Source organism: Jaculus jaculus, chromosome 5, assembly GCF_020740685.1.
Source record: "Jaculus jaculus isolate mJacJac1 chromosome 5, mJacJac1.mat.Y.cur, whole genome shotgun sequence".
NCBI classification, from domain to species: Eukaryota; Metazoa; Chordata; class Mammalia; order Rodentia; family Dipodidae; genus Jaculus; species Jaculus jaculus.
The window spans coordinates 134,469,385-134,486,853 of record NC_059106.1 but is presented as its reverse complement, the minus strand read 5'-3'; the positions used below and the strand labels follow the sequence as shown (position 1 = coordinate 134,486,853).

At 42.9% G+C, this 17,469-nt stretch overlaps 1 protein-coding gene across 1 annotated transcript; it reads left to right on the top strand.

Moving 5' to 3' along the window:
- The first annotated feature begins 360 nt into the window (after nucleotides 1-360).
- On the top strand, nucleotides 361-3,027 carry Rtp1 (receptor transporter protein 1). The gene is made up of 2 exons (XM_004654290.1): nucleotides 361-632; nucleotides 2,508-3,027. The coding sequence occupies exons 1-2, from the start codon at nucleotides 361-363 to the stop codon at nucleotides 3,025-3,027; spliced, it is 792 nt and encodes a 263-aa protein (XP_004654347.1).
- The last annotated feature ends 14,442 nt before the right edge of the window (nucleotides 3,028-17,469 follow it).

Sequence of the window (17,469 nt, the reverse complement as noted above, 5' to 3'; positions counted from 1 at the left end):
ATTTCTTTCTCCTTGGATCCCTCAGGCATCCTGGTTACCATAGCAGCCAGATGATGATGATGCCTCCAGGGGGCCACCAGGTGAAACTGAGCCCTCTCTCAAGTCCTCACTTCCCTCAATGTTCTTTGCAGGCCAGGGTGAGGTGGTCTGAAGCTTAGCCTCTTGTCAGGCCCCCATTCTGTCCTGGATATTTAAAGCCATCAACCTTTCTGCAGCCCCAGTTCAGGGCCCTGAAACACCCCTTTGGAGACTCTCATCTCTCTAAGTTCTGTCTCCTGGCACATCGCCTGGTTGCCTTGGAAACAGGTTCCACTGCGGACAAAGGAGGGAGCTGGGTCCTGCTTCCTCCTGGTCCTGTCGATGAGGATTTTTAGACCGTGGAGACTGCGCTGCCCTGCCCTGCACCTTCCCTCACTCCCCGTGTTCTCTATAAAGTGGAGTTTGCCCTCCCTCATTCCTGACGAGGATATGTGTAAAAGCGTGACCACAGATGAGTGGAAGAAAGTTTTCTATGAGAAGATGGAGGAGGCAAAGCCAGCTGACAGCTGGGACTTCATCATAGACCCCAACCTCAAGCACAATGTGTTGGCCCCTGGCTGGAAGCAGTACCTGGAACTTCATGCTTCAGGCAGGTGAGTAGCCCAGAAAAATAAAGGAGGTCTGAAAACTGCCTTTGGGACCCAGGTCCTGGGACATCCAAGGAGAGAGAAGGACACACAGAACCCAAGTGCTTAGTTCAACCTCACTGTTCGTAAAAGGGGATTGGAGTACATGAGCTTGAATCAGCTCTTCCGCTGACCATCTGTATAGCTGTTCTTGCACTCTCCTTATCTACAGAATCAAGAGAACATAATTATTAGTTCCAGACTCTAACATTCTATACACTTTTAGAATTTAATAGTCTCTTAAAAAGCAGTTGCACACCAAGAGAAGAGAGGCTTAGATCCAGTGGGGGTCAAGAGATCTGTGCTCTTATCTTGGGGAAGTTGTTTGAGCCATTTAATTCAACTTTGTTAAGTAACTATTGAACACATAAGGCATGCGAGAAACCAGCTCTGCTGTTTGTTCCATGGCCTTTAAGCAACTCAACTTCCTTCTTGGACTTTACCCATTTACAGAGAGGTTAGCAGAGACCCTCATCCTGTGATCAGGGAAGGTAATGCAGACGACCGAGAACTTGTCAGAGATGCAGAACATTGGGTTTCTTCTAGACCCAAATCAGCATCTGTGCTTTACAGAGGTCCCAAGCTGATTTGTATTACAATACTATCCAAGGAAACTTCTAGCATTGTTAACCATGGGTCTATAGTGCTAAGACTGACCAAGGGCATGAGCTATGGCAGCTGAGTGGAATAATCATTGGGCAATTGGCTTGGTCAGTCAACTCAGTTGTATTCATTTCATTTCAGAAGCATTTGTAGACGCCCGTTACATGTTGTCACAGGCTCTACTTCTCACTGAGAAGATGGCTTTCCTACTCTGTGTCCTGAAGGAAAGGGAAGTATTAGATGATACTTAAGCCCCCCCTCCATTTCTGATATGTATTTTTAAAAGCCAAATTTTGTAGTCTGGCATGAGAAACAGTTCCTAAAGATGTGAATAAGCAAAAAGAGATGAAAATATGTAGCTCTTCAATCAGATGTTTGGAGGAGTGCCACTTGCTGGAGGGACCCAGGAGCTGGAGGACTGAGTGGGAGGGGCCTGACTCTCCCCAAGACATGGCTGGTGACCTATGACCCTCACCTGGCCCCACTCAGCCTAGGAAGCTATTGCCATGGCGGTTCACTGTGGGCACACACTGCTTCTACTTTCGGGCTTGAGATTCATCAGCCCTGCCTGGCACTAGTCTAGATGGATGGGCATTAATGGGGTCATTTTCTCCTGGGTTGGGTCTAGCCTGTCCAAACAATGCTGACAGACAGGCTTGTGTGAAAGTTTGCTGGCTGGTGTGGGCCAGATCTTCTATCAGACTTCCAGGTAGCATGGTCAGGAAGAACTCACCTAGTGCACTAAGAACATTTTATAGAGGAGAAATGATGCCTCAAAAGATAAGTCCAAATGCATGACCCATACACCTCAACAAGGAGGGGCCAGGGGGAGGGGGTAGGACATGGACGAGCCTAACAATTGTACCAACTTGACTGTATTCACTGAGTACAAAACTAATTAATAAACTAAAAAAAAAAAAAAAAAAAAAAAAGATAAGTCCAGGGATAAGGCCTGAAGAAATTGAGCTGGAAGAAGATGAGATTGTTTGGAAGGCAACTCGGAGGCATTGCTAGCACACTGCTAGATGCCAGGTTACATGTCCAGCACCTGCTCTAGTCCCCGGGTCACTCTCACAGGGCCTTCTGAACACCTCCTGGGAAAGCTGTGAACCTAGTGGATTGTCAACACGCTGCCTCCACCTCCAGGCTCTGTCCAACTCCGCCCAGCCTTACCCCTTCCTAGTCTTGCTTTCATGCTCCCAACATGGTCCTCTTTTCTTCCTGTCCCCTTCTCTGCAGGTTCCACTGCTCGTGGTGCTGGCACACCTGGCAGTCACCCCACGTGGTCATCCTCTTCCACATGTACCTGGACCGGGCCCAGCGGGCGGGCTCGGTGCGCATGCGCGTCTTCAAGCAGCTGTGCTACGAGTGCGGCACGGCGCGGCTGGACGAGTCGAGCATGCTGGAGGAGAACATCGAGAGCCTGGTGGACAACCTCATCACCAGCCTGCGCGAGCAGTGCTACGGTGAGCCAGGAGGCCACTACCGCATCCACGTGGCCAGCCGCCAGGACAACCGGCGACACCGCGGCGAGTTCTGCGAGGCCTGCCAGGAAGGCATCGTGCACTGGAAGCCCAGCGAGAAGCTGCTGGAGGAGGAGGCCACCACCTACACCTTCTCCCGGGCGCCCAGCCCCACCAAGCCGCAGGCTGAGGCGAGCTCAGGCTGCAACTTCTGCTCCATCCCCTGGTGCTTGTTTTGGGCTACGGTCCTGTTATTGATCATCTACCTGCAGTTCTCTTTCCGCAGCTCCATCTGAGATTCCCATGGTGGGCCCAGGGCGTGGGTGTGGCAGACAGCTGGTGGGAGGGGGTGACAGAGAGCGCTATGCTGTCATTGACTCCTGAAAATTAACCCAGCTTTTCTACTTGTAAAATTAAGGGTCTGGGCTAGATCGTTGGTTTTCAAAGGGAAATCCAGGACCCCGGCATTCTGCCTAGGTGCCTCAGAGACTTTTGGACTTGGAAGGAGGTTAGACGGAGTAAGTTGGTGACTTCTGGTCCAAGAGTCCCTCCCCAGCCCCTCTCTGTCCTCTTGCTTCAGTCAGAACAGCACTGTCTTAGGATGGAGTTCCGTGTGTTCGTTCCTTGTGTGAGGAAAAGGTTTAGCTGCTGCAGACAAGAGTTTGAAGATTGGACTAAGGTGGTCTCAAAAGATCTTTTCAAAGCCATGAGCTTAACCTTGCTCCCTTGTGAGCCTTTCACCCCTGCTCTCATTACTGCTCCGTCAGCTAGCTGCAGCTTTCAGTTGACCTCTCTGCCTGCTGCTCCTTCCCTGACCCACAGCTCTCCCTCCTTCATACAGAGTTGTTTCCCTTGAAGGGAGACTGGAGGGGGCACCAGGTTGCCTGTCTGTTGCTGAGCCACTGTCCCTTGCTTCTGCTTCTGGTGGATTTGAAGTCGCCTAACTGAAAGATGGTGGTCAGAGTGGAGTCCCACGGAGTGAGGTTTCCTGCTCAGTGCGTGTGGACTGAAACAGAATGTAAGAGAGCTTTAGAAGCCATGTTCCAAATCCCCAGGACACACATATAATGATTCCCCATTATAATGGAGGGTTTCCAGAGGTCAGATTTTCAGCAGAGCTCATGACCAGAACACAGGAGCTCCTGAGCCTTTGCTGAAACTATAGTTGACTGGCTTTTCCACATGTGCCTTGCATGGGCCCTATTGCTTGATCCCTGTTATCTGGGCATATAGAAAGAGGGTGCATTAAATACTCAAAGTGACTTGATCATAGAGAAGTGCCTAGAATCTCACATACTTTAAAAAGGGGGCACAGTGTAGTTTGGAGCGGCAGGACAGAGACCTTCTTCTGATACGGATATGGAATGGGGTTGGTGTGGAGAAGACAGAAACAGGAGGTGGGGGTGCTACCCTGAACTTTTGGGCCCTTATTTACCCATCATTTGCAACAGTAGAAAGAAGAGGGACAATTACATAAAGATACAATATGTAAATCCATGTAGGATGGCTTTAATCAGCATTAGAAGTCATCGATGCATGTTTGCAGTTCTTTTCATGGTCCTCAATCTTCATGGAACCAGTAGCCATTTCCCCTTCCCCCTCCATCCTATCTCTTCTTTCTGAGGTTCTGTCCAGCTCTCCCCCTGGGTCAATCCTGCCCATTGTCATGTAGGACACAGGGATGAGCATAAGGATAGTCTTACTGTTGTTCTTGCTCTAACACTTAGTAACCAGCTGCGACTTCCTTCACAGTATTCATTTCTTTAGTCAACGTACACATCCTGAGTACCTACTCTCTAGCAAGTTCTGACGTGGGTGCTAGATACAGTAGGCACCCAGAACAGGCCCTGTCTCTCAGAGGCCTCTGCTCACACAGGGCTTCTTAGCCTTGGCTGCAACTTTAGGAATACAGGAGTGCTTGTAAAGACATGCCAGTGCTTAGTTTCCACTCCAGACCGGTGGAATTGGAGCTTCTGGGAGCAAAACCTGAACACAGGAGTTAGAACAGACCTCCCAGGTGATCCACCTCTGCTGATGTCTCTAAATGGGGGACAGCTTTCTTTTATGAACTAAACCCTGAGGTCTCCCTTGAGGGCCTGCCCTGGATTCTTAGGAAGTGGGGCTCTGCTTCTGTCTTGCCAGCCGCCCTGTTCACTCTCCACCCTGCGCCCTGGGACTGAGCCTCCTTTACGCTCCTCACCGCCTCTTCCTCTGTAGACCTGCTGCCATACCAAGTTTATTCTGTCAGAACTCCATCGCTGAACTCTGCCACCTTTGCTGGGACACCTGTCTAACTTGTCATTACTCATCTGTGGCTGTACTTCCTGCTAGAATGAACATTCCAAGAAGCACTGACTGTGGATTTTAGTTACTTCTGTTGAGAATATAGCAAATGCTCAGTAAAAACTTGTGGGATGAATTAATAAATGAATGTAGCTGGCCATGTCCGGCTGGATCCTCACCTCCCTAGAGTACCACGTTCATGACAATGCACCCTTTCACTTAATTTGTTTTTCCTAGGTCCTGTACACATATCTCCTGAATAAAATGTTTAAATGAAAGAATTTGGAGGAGGACAGAGTTCATTGATTTCAGACAGTAGCATGAGATTAGTATGTAAGAAGTTCTGGATGCTACAGGCAGAGGGCATTGTGGGTCCTGGTTTAATTTTGGACTGATTTCCCCTGGGACTTCCAGCTGCTCATTTCCTCTCCCAGTTCTGCAGCTGGGACAATGCTTTTAACCAAACTTAGCCCCTGACACCCTTCTGGTCCCTTTGCCATTTGGGAAGGCAGAGTCAGAGGAATGGCGGCACAGAAAGAAAGAATGGGACCAAAGCACTTCAGTGACATGAAGTATGTTCACTTTAATGTGTGGTCACTGCCACCATCCATCTCTCTATTTCAACTTGAAATTCTGTTCTTCCAAATACTTCTTCCTTTCTGTAGTTTGAATATGGTTTGAATATGTGCTCAAGGATTCATGTGGTGGTAGCTTGGTTATCAATGGATGGTGTTGGAGAGGGAGAAAAATAAAGGCATGAAGGTGGAACCAGGCATGATATAGCTCTGACTCTCTCACCGATACCGTTTAGACCCTTCTTTATTTCTGCAGCTACACTGGCTTCTCTGCTGTTTCCCCAAACACCCCAGGCATGCTCGTGCTTCTTCTGCCAGGAATGCTCTTTCTGTAGAAACTCACTTGCCTTACTCACTCTCTGACCTTCCACAAGTCGGCTCAGATCTCCGTCAGCCAGGCCTACTCTCATCCTCTGTCTCATGATGCATGCTGTAGCCCCTCCCTACCCCACTCCACCCTTCTTCTCCTGGTTACTCTTATCTATTTCCTTGACAGGGGTCCCCACCATCCAGAAGCTGAGGCAGAGGCTTAGTTGTTGGTCCTCTGTAAAGGAATCTCTGACCCAGAAAGCAGGAGTGAGGAAGGGCTGAGGAGGAAGCACGGTAGAAGGAGAGAAAGCCAAAAGGAGGTTTGCATCAAGTCGGCGGGCTCGTCGCTCCATTGCTGTATATTGCTGTGACCAAAATACCTGGGAGAACAACTCAGGGAAGATTTATTTTGGCTCATGGTTCGGGGTGTTCAGTGCAAGGCTGCTTGGCCCCATGTAATTGGAAGAGGGCCAGGGCAGTGGGGGCATGTGGCAGAGGAGCTTCTTCAGAGCAGACAGCAAACAGTGTGCAGGAAGGGGCCAGCGCTAGACCCAGACCCGAACCCCTCTAAAATAGCTCCACTAGGTGGGGGCAAGGTATTCAATGCGAGCATCTGTGGGGACATTTCATGTTCACAACATAATATTTCTCCACTAGTCCCCAAAGGCTCAACATGTCCATTGTTTTAGTTACCATCTCATTGCTGGGAAAAGAACTCCCAACCAGAAGCTGCTGATGGGAGAAAGTGATTTATTTTGGCTTACAATCTTGGGGGAAGGCTTCATGATGGCAGGAAAAGATGGTACGGCAGAGACTGGACATCACCTCTACCACAGCAAATGGAAAAGAGGAGCAGGAGAGTGAGCTGAGCTCTGGCAAGGGAGAGCTGGTATAACACCCCAAAGTAGGCCCCCAGAGACACACTTCTTCCAGGAAGGTGTCACTGCTCAATTTGCTTCCAGCTGGGAACCAAATATTCAGAACATATGGGTTTATGGGAGGGGAGGCATCTAATTCAAGCACATCCATATAATAATGAAAAATGCATTCTGTTCATCTCTAAGACACCTCATAGTTTTAACAATTCTAGCACTGTCCAACAGTTTAATAAGAAAAATCTCTTCTGAGAATCCAGGAAAACTCTTACATGTGTCTACAACATAAAGTCACATGCTGCCACAATACAGTGGCACACACCTCAGACATTTTGATTTCAAAAAGAGGAATGGCGGCACAGAAAGAAAGAATGGGACCAAAGCACTTCAGTGACATGAAGTATATTCACTTTAATGTGTGGTCACTGCCACCATCCATCTCTCTATTTCAACTTGAAATTCTGTTCCTCCAAATACTTCTTCCTTTCTGTAGTTTGGATATGGTTTGAATATGTGCTCAAGGATTCATGTGGTGGTAGCTTGGTCATCAATGGATGGTGTTGGAGAGGGAGAAAATTAAGGCATGAAGGGCTGGAGAGATTGCTTATTGGTTAAGCACTTGCCTGTGAAGATTAAGGACCTCAGTTTGATTTCCCAGTACCCACATATGCCAAATGCACAAGGTAGTGCATGTGTCTGGAGTTCATTTGCAGTGTCTGGAGGCCCTGGCGTGCCCATTCTCTCTCTCTTTTTCTGTCTTTCTCTGAAATAAAAAAAAAATTGAAAATAGAAGCATGAAGAAGGCATTATCAATATCAAAATATTAAAGAAGGTGAAAGAAACGTAAGACAGGACACCTTCCTAAGTGCTGGATATACGTAATGATAGAGCATGCAAGAGAAAAGCTTCTGATACACAAACATGGGAGAGGCAGGTGCTATGTAAATCACTAGAGACTTGTGGACTCAGCACTTTTGGTTAGATGCCTTTTCCTAGCTCACTAGCTCACTTCTGTTCTCAGGAATGCCTTTCTATTTCTTAATAAACTATTATTATTTCTACTCCATATTTCTGTCTGTGGTAAAATTCCTTTTCCTGGAACACAAGAATCTGGAAACTTCAGCTAATGCCCCTCAGGACAAACTCTGTGCCTTTAACAGGTAGGAGGGGGCTGAGCTTCATGGAAGGTCCTTAAGTCATTAGATTTCATAGGCCCCCTATTTTGTTAAGAATGGACTGAGGTAGTTCTTGAGGAGCCCTGGTTTAGTTTACAAGAAAGCAAGTTGCTATAAGAATGAATCTGATTCCTTTTTAAAAAACTTTTTATTGACAACTTCCATAATTATAGATAATAAGCCATGATAATTCCCCCCCTGTAATATCCCTTTCCTTTCTCAATTAGTCTCTCTTTTATTTATTTATTTACTTTGGTTTTTCGAGGCTGGTCTCACTCTAGCCTAGGCTGACCTGGAATTAGTCTCAGGATGGCCTTGAACTCATGGCGATTCTCCTACCTTTGCCTCCTGAGTGCTAGGATTAAAGGTATGTACCACCATGTCCAGCCTTCTGTTTATTTTGATGTCATCATCTTTTCCTCCTACTATGAGGGTCTTGTGAAGGTAGTGCTAGGGACTGTGAGGTCATGGATATTGAGGCCAATTTCTGTCTGGAAAATTGCATTGTAATCAACCCTGCCCTTTCTTTAGCTCTGACATTCTTTCTGCCACCTTTTTCACAATGGACCTTGAGCCTTGGAAGGTGTGATAGAGATGTTTCAGTACTGAATATTCCTCTGTCATTTCTCAGCACTATGGTGTCAATTGGGTCATCCCAGTGGTCACCACCATCTAGAAAGAGAAGCTTCTTTAAGCAAAAGTGAGAGTAGCTTTAATATATGAGTATGAATATTTTAAAAATGTGCTTATCAGGTCGTTTGGTAAGTATAATATATGCATTTAGCCAGACAAGAGCAGGTGTTACACTCCTAGGGCTCATGACTGCCCTCACAATAGGCTTTTGATTAGGTTTTCACTACCAGACATGTATTGCCTTCCATAGAGTGAGTCATCAGGCCAAATAGAGAGCAGTTGGTTTCTCCCATAAGAGACATGCCACTGTTGCACCCATTTGGTCATTTGGCTAAACTTAAGGCTTGCAGTGTTCACTGTTGGTTATCACCACCAATGACTTCTCTCTCCCATAGGCCTGTGGGCTGCACAGATTTTTCCAGCTTTATGTCAGTTGATCTACAGGAAAGGGGTTTTTAGCTAAGCTCTAGCTTGATTTCTCAGTGACCTTACAGCTAAACCATGTGCAGTCTTCAGCAATAGGGTCTTACCATCTATTTCTGGTGGGAAGCCAAGAGCCTTGGTAATAGCCTGTAATGTTTTGGGGGCATCAGGAACAACCCTAGCCACCAACTCACTGGACAGTATCCCACCTCTGAAATTTTTCTAGCAACAGTATATGGCTTCTGGGTGTGCCGTTATCTGAAAAGGTAGGTTTCCATATGGCTTATTCATAATACCTTGAATTTTGATTAGCTTTCCCCCAACCCTTCTTTTACTAAATCTCTTCCAGTGACCTCACTTAGGCAATTGGACCCCCCAGTACTCTGTGCATCTTCTTAAATATATGGAATACCATCTCCTTAAGACCTCCTCTTTCCTCCCTCCTTTAGAGTCTCTTTCTAGCTTACTGGCCTCTGCTACCGATTTTTAGTCCAACTCACATATAAGTCTAAATATTTGTAGGTAGTATCCACATATGAGAGAGAACATGCAATGTTGGGTTTTCTGGGCCTGGGTTACCTCAATTAATATAATACTTTCCAGACCCATCCATTTCCCTGCAAATTTCATAATTTCACCCTTCTTTACCACTGAATAGAACTACATTGTATAAATGTGCCACATCTTCATTATCCATTCATCAACTGAGAGACATCTAGGCTGTTTCAATTTCCTAGCTATTGTGAATAGAGTGGCAAAAAACCATGGTTGAGGGCTGGAGGGATGGCTTAGTGGTTAAGGTGCTTGCCAAAGGACCCAGGTTCAATTCCCCAGGACCTATGTAAGCCAGATGCACAAGGGGGCGCATGTGCCTGGAGTTTGTTTGCAGTGGCTGGTGGCCCTGGTGCACCCATTCTCTCTCTCTTTCCCTCTTTCTCTGTCAAATAAATAAATAAATAAATAATTTTAAAAAACCACATGGCTGAGCAAGTATCTCTAAGGAAGCGAGAAGAGTCCTTAGGATATATGCCCAGGAGTAGCATAGCTGGGTCATATGGTAAATCTATTTTTAACTGCCTCAGGAACCTCCACACTGATTTCCACAATGGCTATAATAGTTTACTTTCCCACAAATAGTGGAGAAGGGTTCCTCTTTTTCCACATCCTCACCAGCATTTATTGTCATTTGTTTTCTTGAAAATAACCATTTTGTCAAGAGTGAGATAGAATCTCAAAGTAGTTTGCATTTCCCTGATGGCTAAGGATGTAGAAATTTTTTTAGAATGTTTATAGGCCATCTGTATTTTTTCCTTTGAGAACTCTCTATTTAGATCCATAGCCCATTTTATAATTGGGTTGCTTTATTTCTTATTATTTAGCTTTTTGAGTTCTTTGTATTTCTTAGATATTATATCCTCTGTTAGATGTATAGCTGGCAAAGATTTTCTCCCATTATGCAAGTTGCCTCTTTGCTTTATTCACAGTGTCCTTTGCTGTACAAAAGCTTTGTAATTTCATGAGGTCCCAGTGATTGATCTGTGGTTTTATTTCCTGAGCAGCTGGGGATATATTCACAAAATTGTTCCTTATGCCAATATGTTCAAGTGTTTCCCCTACTATTTCCTCTAGCAGTTTCAGAGTTTCATATCTGATATTAAGATCTTTGATGCATTTGGACTTGATTCTTCAGCATGGAGAAAGATAAGGATATATTTTTATTCCTCTACATACAGATATCCAGTTTTCTCAGCACTTTTTTTTTTTTTTTGGACAAAGACAATCTTTTCTCCAATGAACATTTTTTGTCGAAAATTAGATGGCTGAGGCTGCCTGGATTTACATCTAGGTTCTCTATTCTGTTCCAGTGATCTACATATCTATCTTTGGGCCAATGCCATGCTGTTTTTGTTACTATGGCTTTGTAGTATAGCTTAAAATCACATATGGTGATACTGATACTACAAGCCTTATTTTTGTTGCTCAAAATTGTTTTGGTTACTTGAGGTTTTTGTGCTTCCAAATGAATTTTAGGATTATTTTCTATTTCTGTGAAGAATGCCATTGGAATTTTAATGGGGATTGCATTAAATGTGTAGATTGCTTTTTGTTAAGATTGACATTTTCACAACATTGGTTCTTCCAATCCAAGAGCATTGAATGTCTTTCCATTTCTTAGTGTCTTCTGCAATTTCTGTCTTAATTGTTTTAAAGTTTTCATTGTAGAGAGCCTTCACTTCCTTGGTTAGGTTTATTCCAAGTACTTTATTGATTGATTGATTGATTGAGGTAATTGTGAATGGGAGTGGTTCCTATTTCATCCTCAGCATTTTTGCTGTTAGTATATAGAAAGGCTACTGATTTCTGTGTGTTTATTTTGTATCCTGCTACATTACTAAAAGTTTTATCAGCTCTAAAATTTTGCTGGTAGAGTCTTTGTGGTCCATTATGTATAGAATCACATCATATCATCTGCAAATAATGATAATCTGATGTCTTCTTTTCCAATTTGTGTCCCTTTTATGTGTGTCCCTTGCCTTATTGCTATAGCTCATACTTCTAATACTACATTAAATAAAAGTGGGACAGTGGACACACTTTTTTTGTTCCTGATTTTTGTGGAAAAGATTCAAGTTTTTCCCCACTTAGAATTATGTTGGCTGTAGGTTTGTCCTAAAAAGCCTTTATTATGATGAGATATGTTTCTTCTATTCCCAGTTTCTTTAAAACCTTTGCAATGAAGGGATGTTGGATTTTGTCAAATGTCTTTTCTCATCTATTGAAATGATCATGTGATTTTGTCCTTCATTCTATTTATTTATTTATTTATTTATTTATTTATTTATTTATTTATTTTTGTTTCTTTGAGGTAGGGTCTTGTTCTAGCTCAGGCTGACCTGGAATTCACTATGTAGTCTTAAGGTGGCCTCAAACTCTTGGCAATCCTCCTACCTTTGCTTCCTGAATGCTAGGATTAAAGGCATGTGCCACCATGCCTGGCCTTCAGTCCATTTATATGGTTTATTGCATTTATTGATTTGCATATGTTGAACCATCCCTACATCTCTGGGTTAAAGTCTACTTGGTCTGGGTGCATCATCTGTTTTATATGTTCTTGTGTTTTGTTTGCCAATATTTTATTGAGAATTTTTGTATCTATGCTCATAAGGGAGATTGGTCAGTAATTTTCTTTTGTTGTTCTGTCTTTGTCTGGTTTTGGTATCAGGGTAATACAGACTTTATAGAAGGAGTTTGGTAGCATTCCTTCCTTTTTATTTTATGGGAAATTTTGAGAAGCACTGGTGTTAGTTCTTCCATGAAGGTCTTGTAAAATTCACCAGTGAATCTGTCTGGGTCTAGCCCTTTTATAGTTGGAAGATTCTTTTTTTTTTATAACTGCTTGGATCTCTGTATTTGCTATCAGTCTATTTAAATGGTTTATATCATCTTGATTTAATTTTGGTAGCTCACATACATCTAGGAAATCATCCATTTCTTTCAGATTTTCAAACTTAGTGGAGCATATATTCTAAAGTATGTCCTTATGATTTTTTGAATTTCTTTGGTATCTATTGTAATGGTGTCTTTTTAAATCTCTAATTTTATTAATTTGTGTCTCTTCTGTCTTCTGGTCAGATTTGCTAAGGGTTTATAAATCTTGTTTATTCTTCAAAGAACCAACTCTATGTTTCTTGATTCTTCATATTTTTTGTTTCTATTTCATTAATTTCTATAATAATCTTTATTATTTCTTTCTGTCTACTGATTTTTGTCTTGCCTTGTTCTTTTACCAAGGCTTTAAGGTGAAACATAAATTTGTTACTTGTGACCTTTCTAATTTCTTAGTAAAGGCACTTAAAGCTATAAATTTCCCTGTTAGGACTACCTTCATTGTGTCCCAAAGGCTTTGGTATGTTGTATTCTCATTATTATTTGATTCTATGAAGTTTTTGATATCCTTTTTGGTTTCTTCAATGACCCCATTCATCATTCAGTAGTTAACTATTTAGTCTCCATGATTTTGTGTATTCTCTGTAGTTTTTCTTGTTGCTGATTTGTAGTTGAATCCCATTGTGATCAGATTAGAGTACAAGGAATTATTTCAGTTTTCCTGTATTTGTTAAGATTTGCTTTGTGTCCTAATATATGGTTTATTTTAGAGAATGTTTTCATGTGCTGCTAAAAAGAATGTGTATTCTGCAGCATTTGGATGGAATGTTCTATACATATCTGTTAGGTCCATTTGTTCTATGACATCATTTAATTCAGATGTCACTGTTTATTTTTTTATTGCAAGGAATGACCTGTCCGTTGATAAGAGTGGGGTATCACCAACTATAATTGTGCTTGATGTTATCTGTTTCCTTAAATCAAAGAGTGTTTGTCTGAAGAAACTGGGAGCAGCCATGTTAGGTACATATATATTTAGAACTGTAATGTCTTCCTATTGAACTGTGCAATCAATATAAAGTGGCCTTTTTTTTTTTATCTTTCCTCACTAATGTTGGTTTGAAGTCCATCCTGTCAGATATTAGGGTAGCAACACCTGCTTCTTCTCTAGGCCCACTGGCTTGAAATACCATTTTCTATCCTTTCATCCTAAGATAACATCTATATTTCATGGAAATGTGAATATCCTGGAGGCAATAAACAGAAGGAGCCTGCATTTTAATCCAGTCTGCAAGCCTGTGTCTTTTGGTTGGGGAATTGAAGCCACTGATATTAAGAATTATTATAGAAAGGTATGTATTTATTCTTGCCATTCTTCTTATTTTTTAGTGCTTCTTGTTTTTCCTTTATTGTGTTGTATTAACTATTATTTGGTATGTATTTTTTGTTTTGACATGTGTGTGCTTTCCTTTCTCTTTAGCATGAAGTATCTCTTCAAGTATTTTCTGTAGAGCTTGCTTAGTTATCATGTATTTCTTTAGCCTGTTTTTGTTGTGGAATGTCCTTATTTTTCTGTCAATTTGGATGGGTAGCCTTGCTGTACAAAGAAATCTTGGTTGACAGTTGTTATCTTGTGGAATTTAGAATGCGTCATATGAAGCCTTTATGGGTTTTAAAATTTTTGTTGAATAATCTGCTGTTGTCCTCATGGGCTTGCCTTTATAAGTGACTTGATGTTTCTCTCTATCTGCTTTCAATATATTTTCTTTGGTTTATGTGTTTAGTAGTTTAATTATAATACAATGAGGAGAGATTCTTTTGTAGTTTTGTCTGTTTTAATGCTCTAAAGGTTTCCTTTATTTGTTCTGACATCTCTTTCCCTATTTGGGAAAATTTTCTTCTATGATTTTGTTGGAAACAAAATTCACTCCTTTGGAGTGAATTCTTCTCCTTTCACTATACCTTGAATTCATATGTTTGATATCTTCATAGTGTCCAGAATGTCTTGAAATTCCCATTAATACTTTCCTATTGGTTTTTCTTTCTCTTTGTTGGACTGTATTAGATCTGCTAGTTCTTCTAGTTTAGATATTCTGTCCTCTCCTTGATCTATTCTATTAGAGAAACTTTCTACAGATTTTTAAATTTTACTTACTGTATGTTGCAGTCAGGTTTGTATTGCTGATAGAAATCACCCAACCAAGAGCAGCTTGTGGGAAAAAGAGGTTTATTTTGGCTTACAGGTTTGAGGGGAAGCCCCACAATGACAGGGAAAATGATGGCATGAGCAGAAGGTGGACATCACCCTCAACCCACATAAGGTGGACAATAGGAACAGGAGAGTGTGCCAAACACTGACATGGGGAAACTGGCTATAACACCCATAGCCTGCCCCAACAATACACAGCCTCCAGGAGGTGTGAATTCCCAAATCTCCACCAGCTGGGAACCTAGCATTCAGAATACCTAAGTTTATGGAGGACACCTGAATCAAACCATCACATTTGGCCCCAGCCCCCCTAAACCAATATCCATACATGATGTAAAGTACAATGCATTCAGCCCAACTTAAAAGTCCCCATAGTTTTTATCAAGCCCAATGATGTTCAAACATCCCCACAGTCCAAGATCTTTTAACTGAGTCATAATACTAAAAAAATCTCATCTCCCAAACCCATAATAGCACAGAATACTGACACTGCAAAAGATGGCATTCATAGCAAAGAAATATTCAATCAATACAAAATTTAAAACAACCAGGGAAAACATCAAACTCTGTAGCTTCATATCCAACAACTGAAGTCAGTAACAAGTCTCCAAGTTTGATAATCCTAACTAGTAACACCCCTCCAGCTAGGCTACTCACAATCCTGGAAAACTTCTTCTGTGGCTGGCAGCTTTCCTTAGCAGCCATCTCATGGTCCTGGCATCTCCACTGGGCCTCCACTGCAATCCACAGTTCATCCTCATGGCCCCATGGGGTCTCCATGCAGGCATCCAAAAAACCTGCTTCATACTGCCCATGGCCATTTCCAAAACACAAGACTGTATTGTAAACTCAGTAATGACCCTCTCTTTCCTACATTTCTTATACTCCATTATACCAGGTAGGGTGCCGATTTGTCTTTCTGGGGTGGGGGATAAAGCAGACTTTGAAGAACATGACACTCCTTGAACACTCAGACCCTTCAAAAGAGTCTACATTCTTCCTGTTGCCCTAATGCAGGTCAGCTGGCCCAATCTCAAAGGCTATAATCTCTCAATTGCAGCTGAATGGGCAGAAATTCACCCAAAGATTTTTCTTTCTGTGCCATGTCCCTCTGCTCACACCAGTTCATTTATTTTTTATTTTAATTTTTTTGTTCTTTTTATTTATTTATTTATTTGAAAGTGACAGAGAGAGAGGGAGATAAAGAGACAGATAGAGAGGGAATGGGTACACCAGGACTTCCAGCCACTGCAAATGAACTTCAGAATCGTGCGCCCCCTTGTGCATTTGGCTAACGTGGGTCCTGGGGAAACGAGCCTCCAACCGGGGTCCTTAGGCTTCACAGGCAAGCGCTTAACTGATAAGCCATCTCTCCAGCCCCACACCAGTTCATTTCTGCACAAAGCAAACCTGCACAACTTTTCAGGACCAAGGCATAATAGCAAGCTTCCCACACAAAGTGCTAGCCCAGTACAGGCAAAGCTCTTTCTCACACTCATAAGCCAAACCTCACAGTCCATAGTTCTTACTGCATTCAGGTCTTTCAACTCGGACCAGAATAGTTCATCAACCTGTACTTACAGCACTGCAAGGCATCTCTTAGGCCAAGGTTTCAAATCCTTCCACATTCCTCTTGAAAAATCAGCTCCAGGCTGGGTGTGATGTGTACCCTCTGCTCATACCATCATTTTCCCTGCCATCATGGAGCTCCCCCTCGAGCCTATAAGCCAAAATAAACGTCTTTTTCCCACAAGATGTTCTTGGTTGGGGGATTTCTACCAGCAATGCGAACCTGACTGCAACAGTATAGTGGTACCAAGAAGTGGGATTGCTGCTGGACACCTGACTGTGTGGTTCCAGAGGCTGGAACTATCTTGATGGTTTTCCCAAAATCCAGCAGAAAAAACGACCAGCCTATGGGAGAACTCTCTTAAGCCTAGAGAACTGAGCAGTCAACAACTGAGCAGACAACATTGTAATACCTTACAGGTGAGGACAGAAGTCTAAAGAAAGCAAGAACATGCCCAGCAGTGAGCAGCTTGGCTTTAGAGAAGGTCATGAAACCTGGGCTCAGGAAACACATGGGAGCCAGTTCTCCTTCTTATCAGCTCTTACCTCAAGCAAGCTTCTCAAAGTCCTTGAGTCTCATTTCCCCCTTCATCAGAATGGGAATGACACTACGTGCCCTGAAGGACTGCTTACTGGCAGGAATAAATAACGTGCAGTACTGTCTGGGCCCCACTGACTACAGGGCACATGCATACTGAAGGTTGATGTCCTTTCTTCCTCTTTTAATTTACCATTTCCCTCTTGGTTTTTGACAGTCTTTTCTGTTTGGGACCTCATCTAAGCTTTTTTAGAAAAGTGGAAGATGCGGATTGATTTTTCAGCCCAGGTTTAGGATGGATTTATTATTTTTTCCTTTTTTACTTATTTGCTTATTTATTTGACAGAAAAAGAGGGAGGGAGGGAGAGAGAGGGAGAGGGAGAGAGAGAGAGGGAGAGAATGGGTATGTCAGGGCCTCCAGCCACTGCAAACGAACTCCAGACATGTGCGCCCCCCTGTGAATCTGGCTAATGTGGTCCTGGGGAATGGAACCTGGGTCCTTTGGCTTTGCAATCAAATGCCTTAACCACTAAGCAATTGCTCCAGCCCAGGATGGGTTTATTTTCATTTCTCTTTTTGTCCTTCTATTTATTTTAAAGCAATGACTTCATTTTCCCAGAAGCATGGTGACCACACTTCATTCTTCAAAGATTGTTATTTTGAAAATCCCTTCAAACAGAAAACACCAGTGGTTTCTGGGCTTCATTCCTACTGGCTGGGATACCCCAGAAGGAATTTAGTTCTTTTCCAAGTCTCATTCTG

Bases quoted from the DNA above. Each gene is read 5' to 3' on its own strand.
- Rtp1 (XM_004654290.1), top strand. From the start codon at position 361: ATGAGGATTTTTAGACCGTGGAGACTGCGCTGCCCTGCCCTGCACCTT. The intron at 633-2,507 runs GTGAGTAGCCCA...CCTTCTCTGCAG, and splicing joins GAACTTCATGCTTCAGGCAG to GTTCCACTGCTCGTGGTGCT.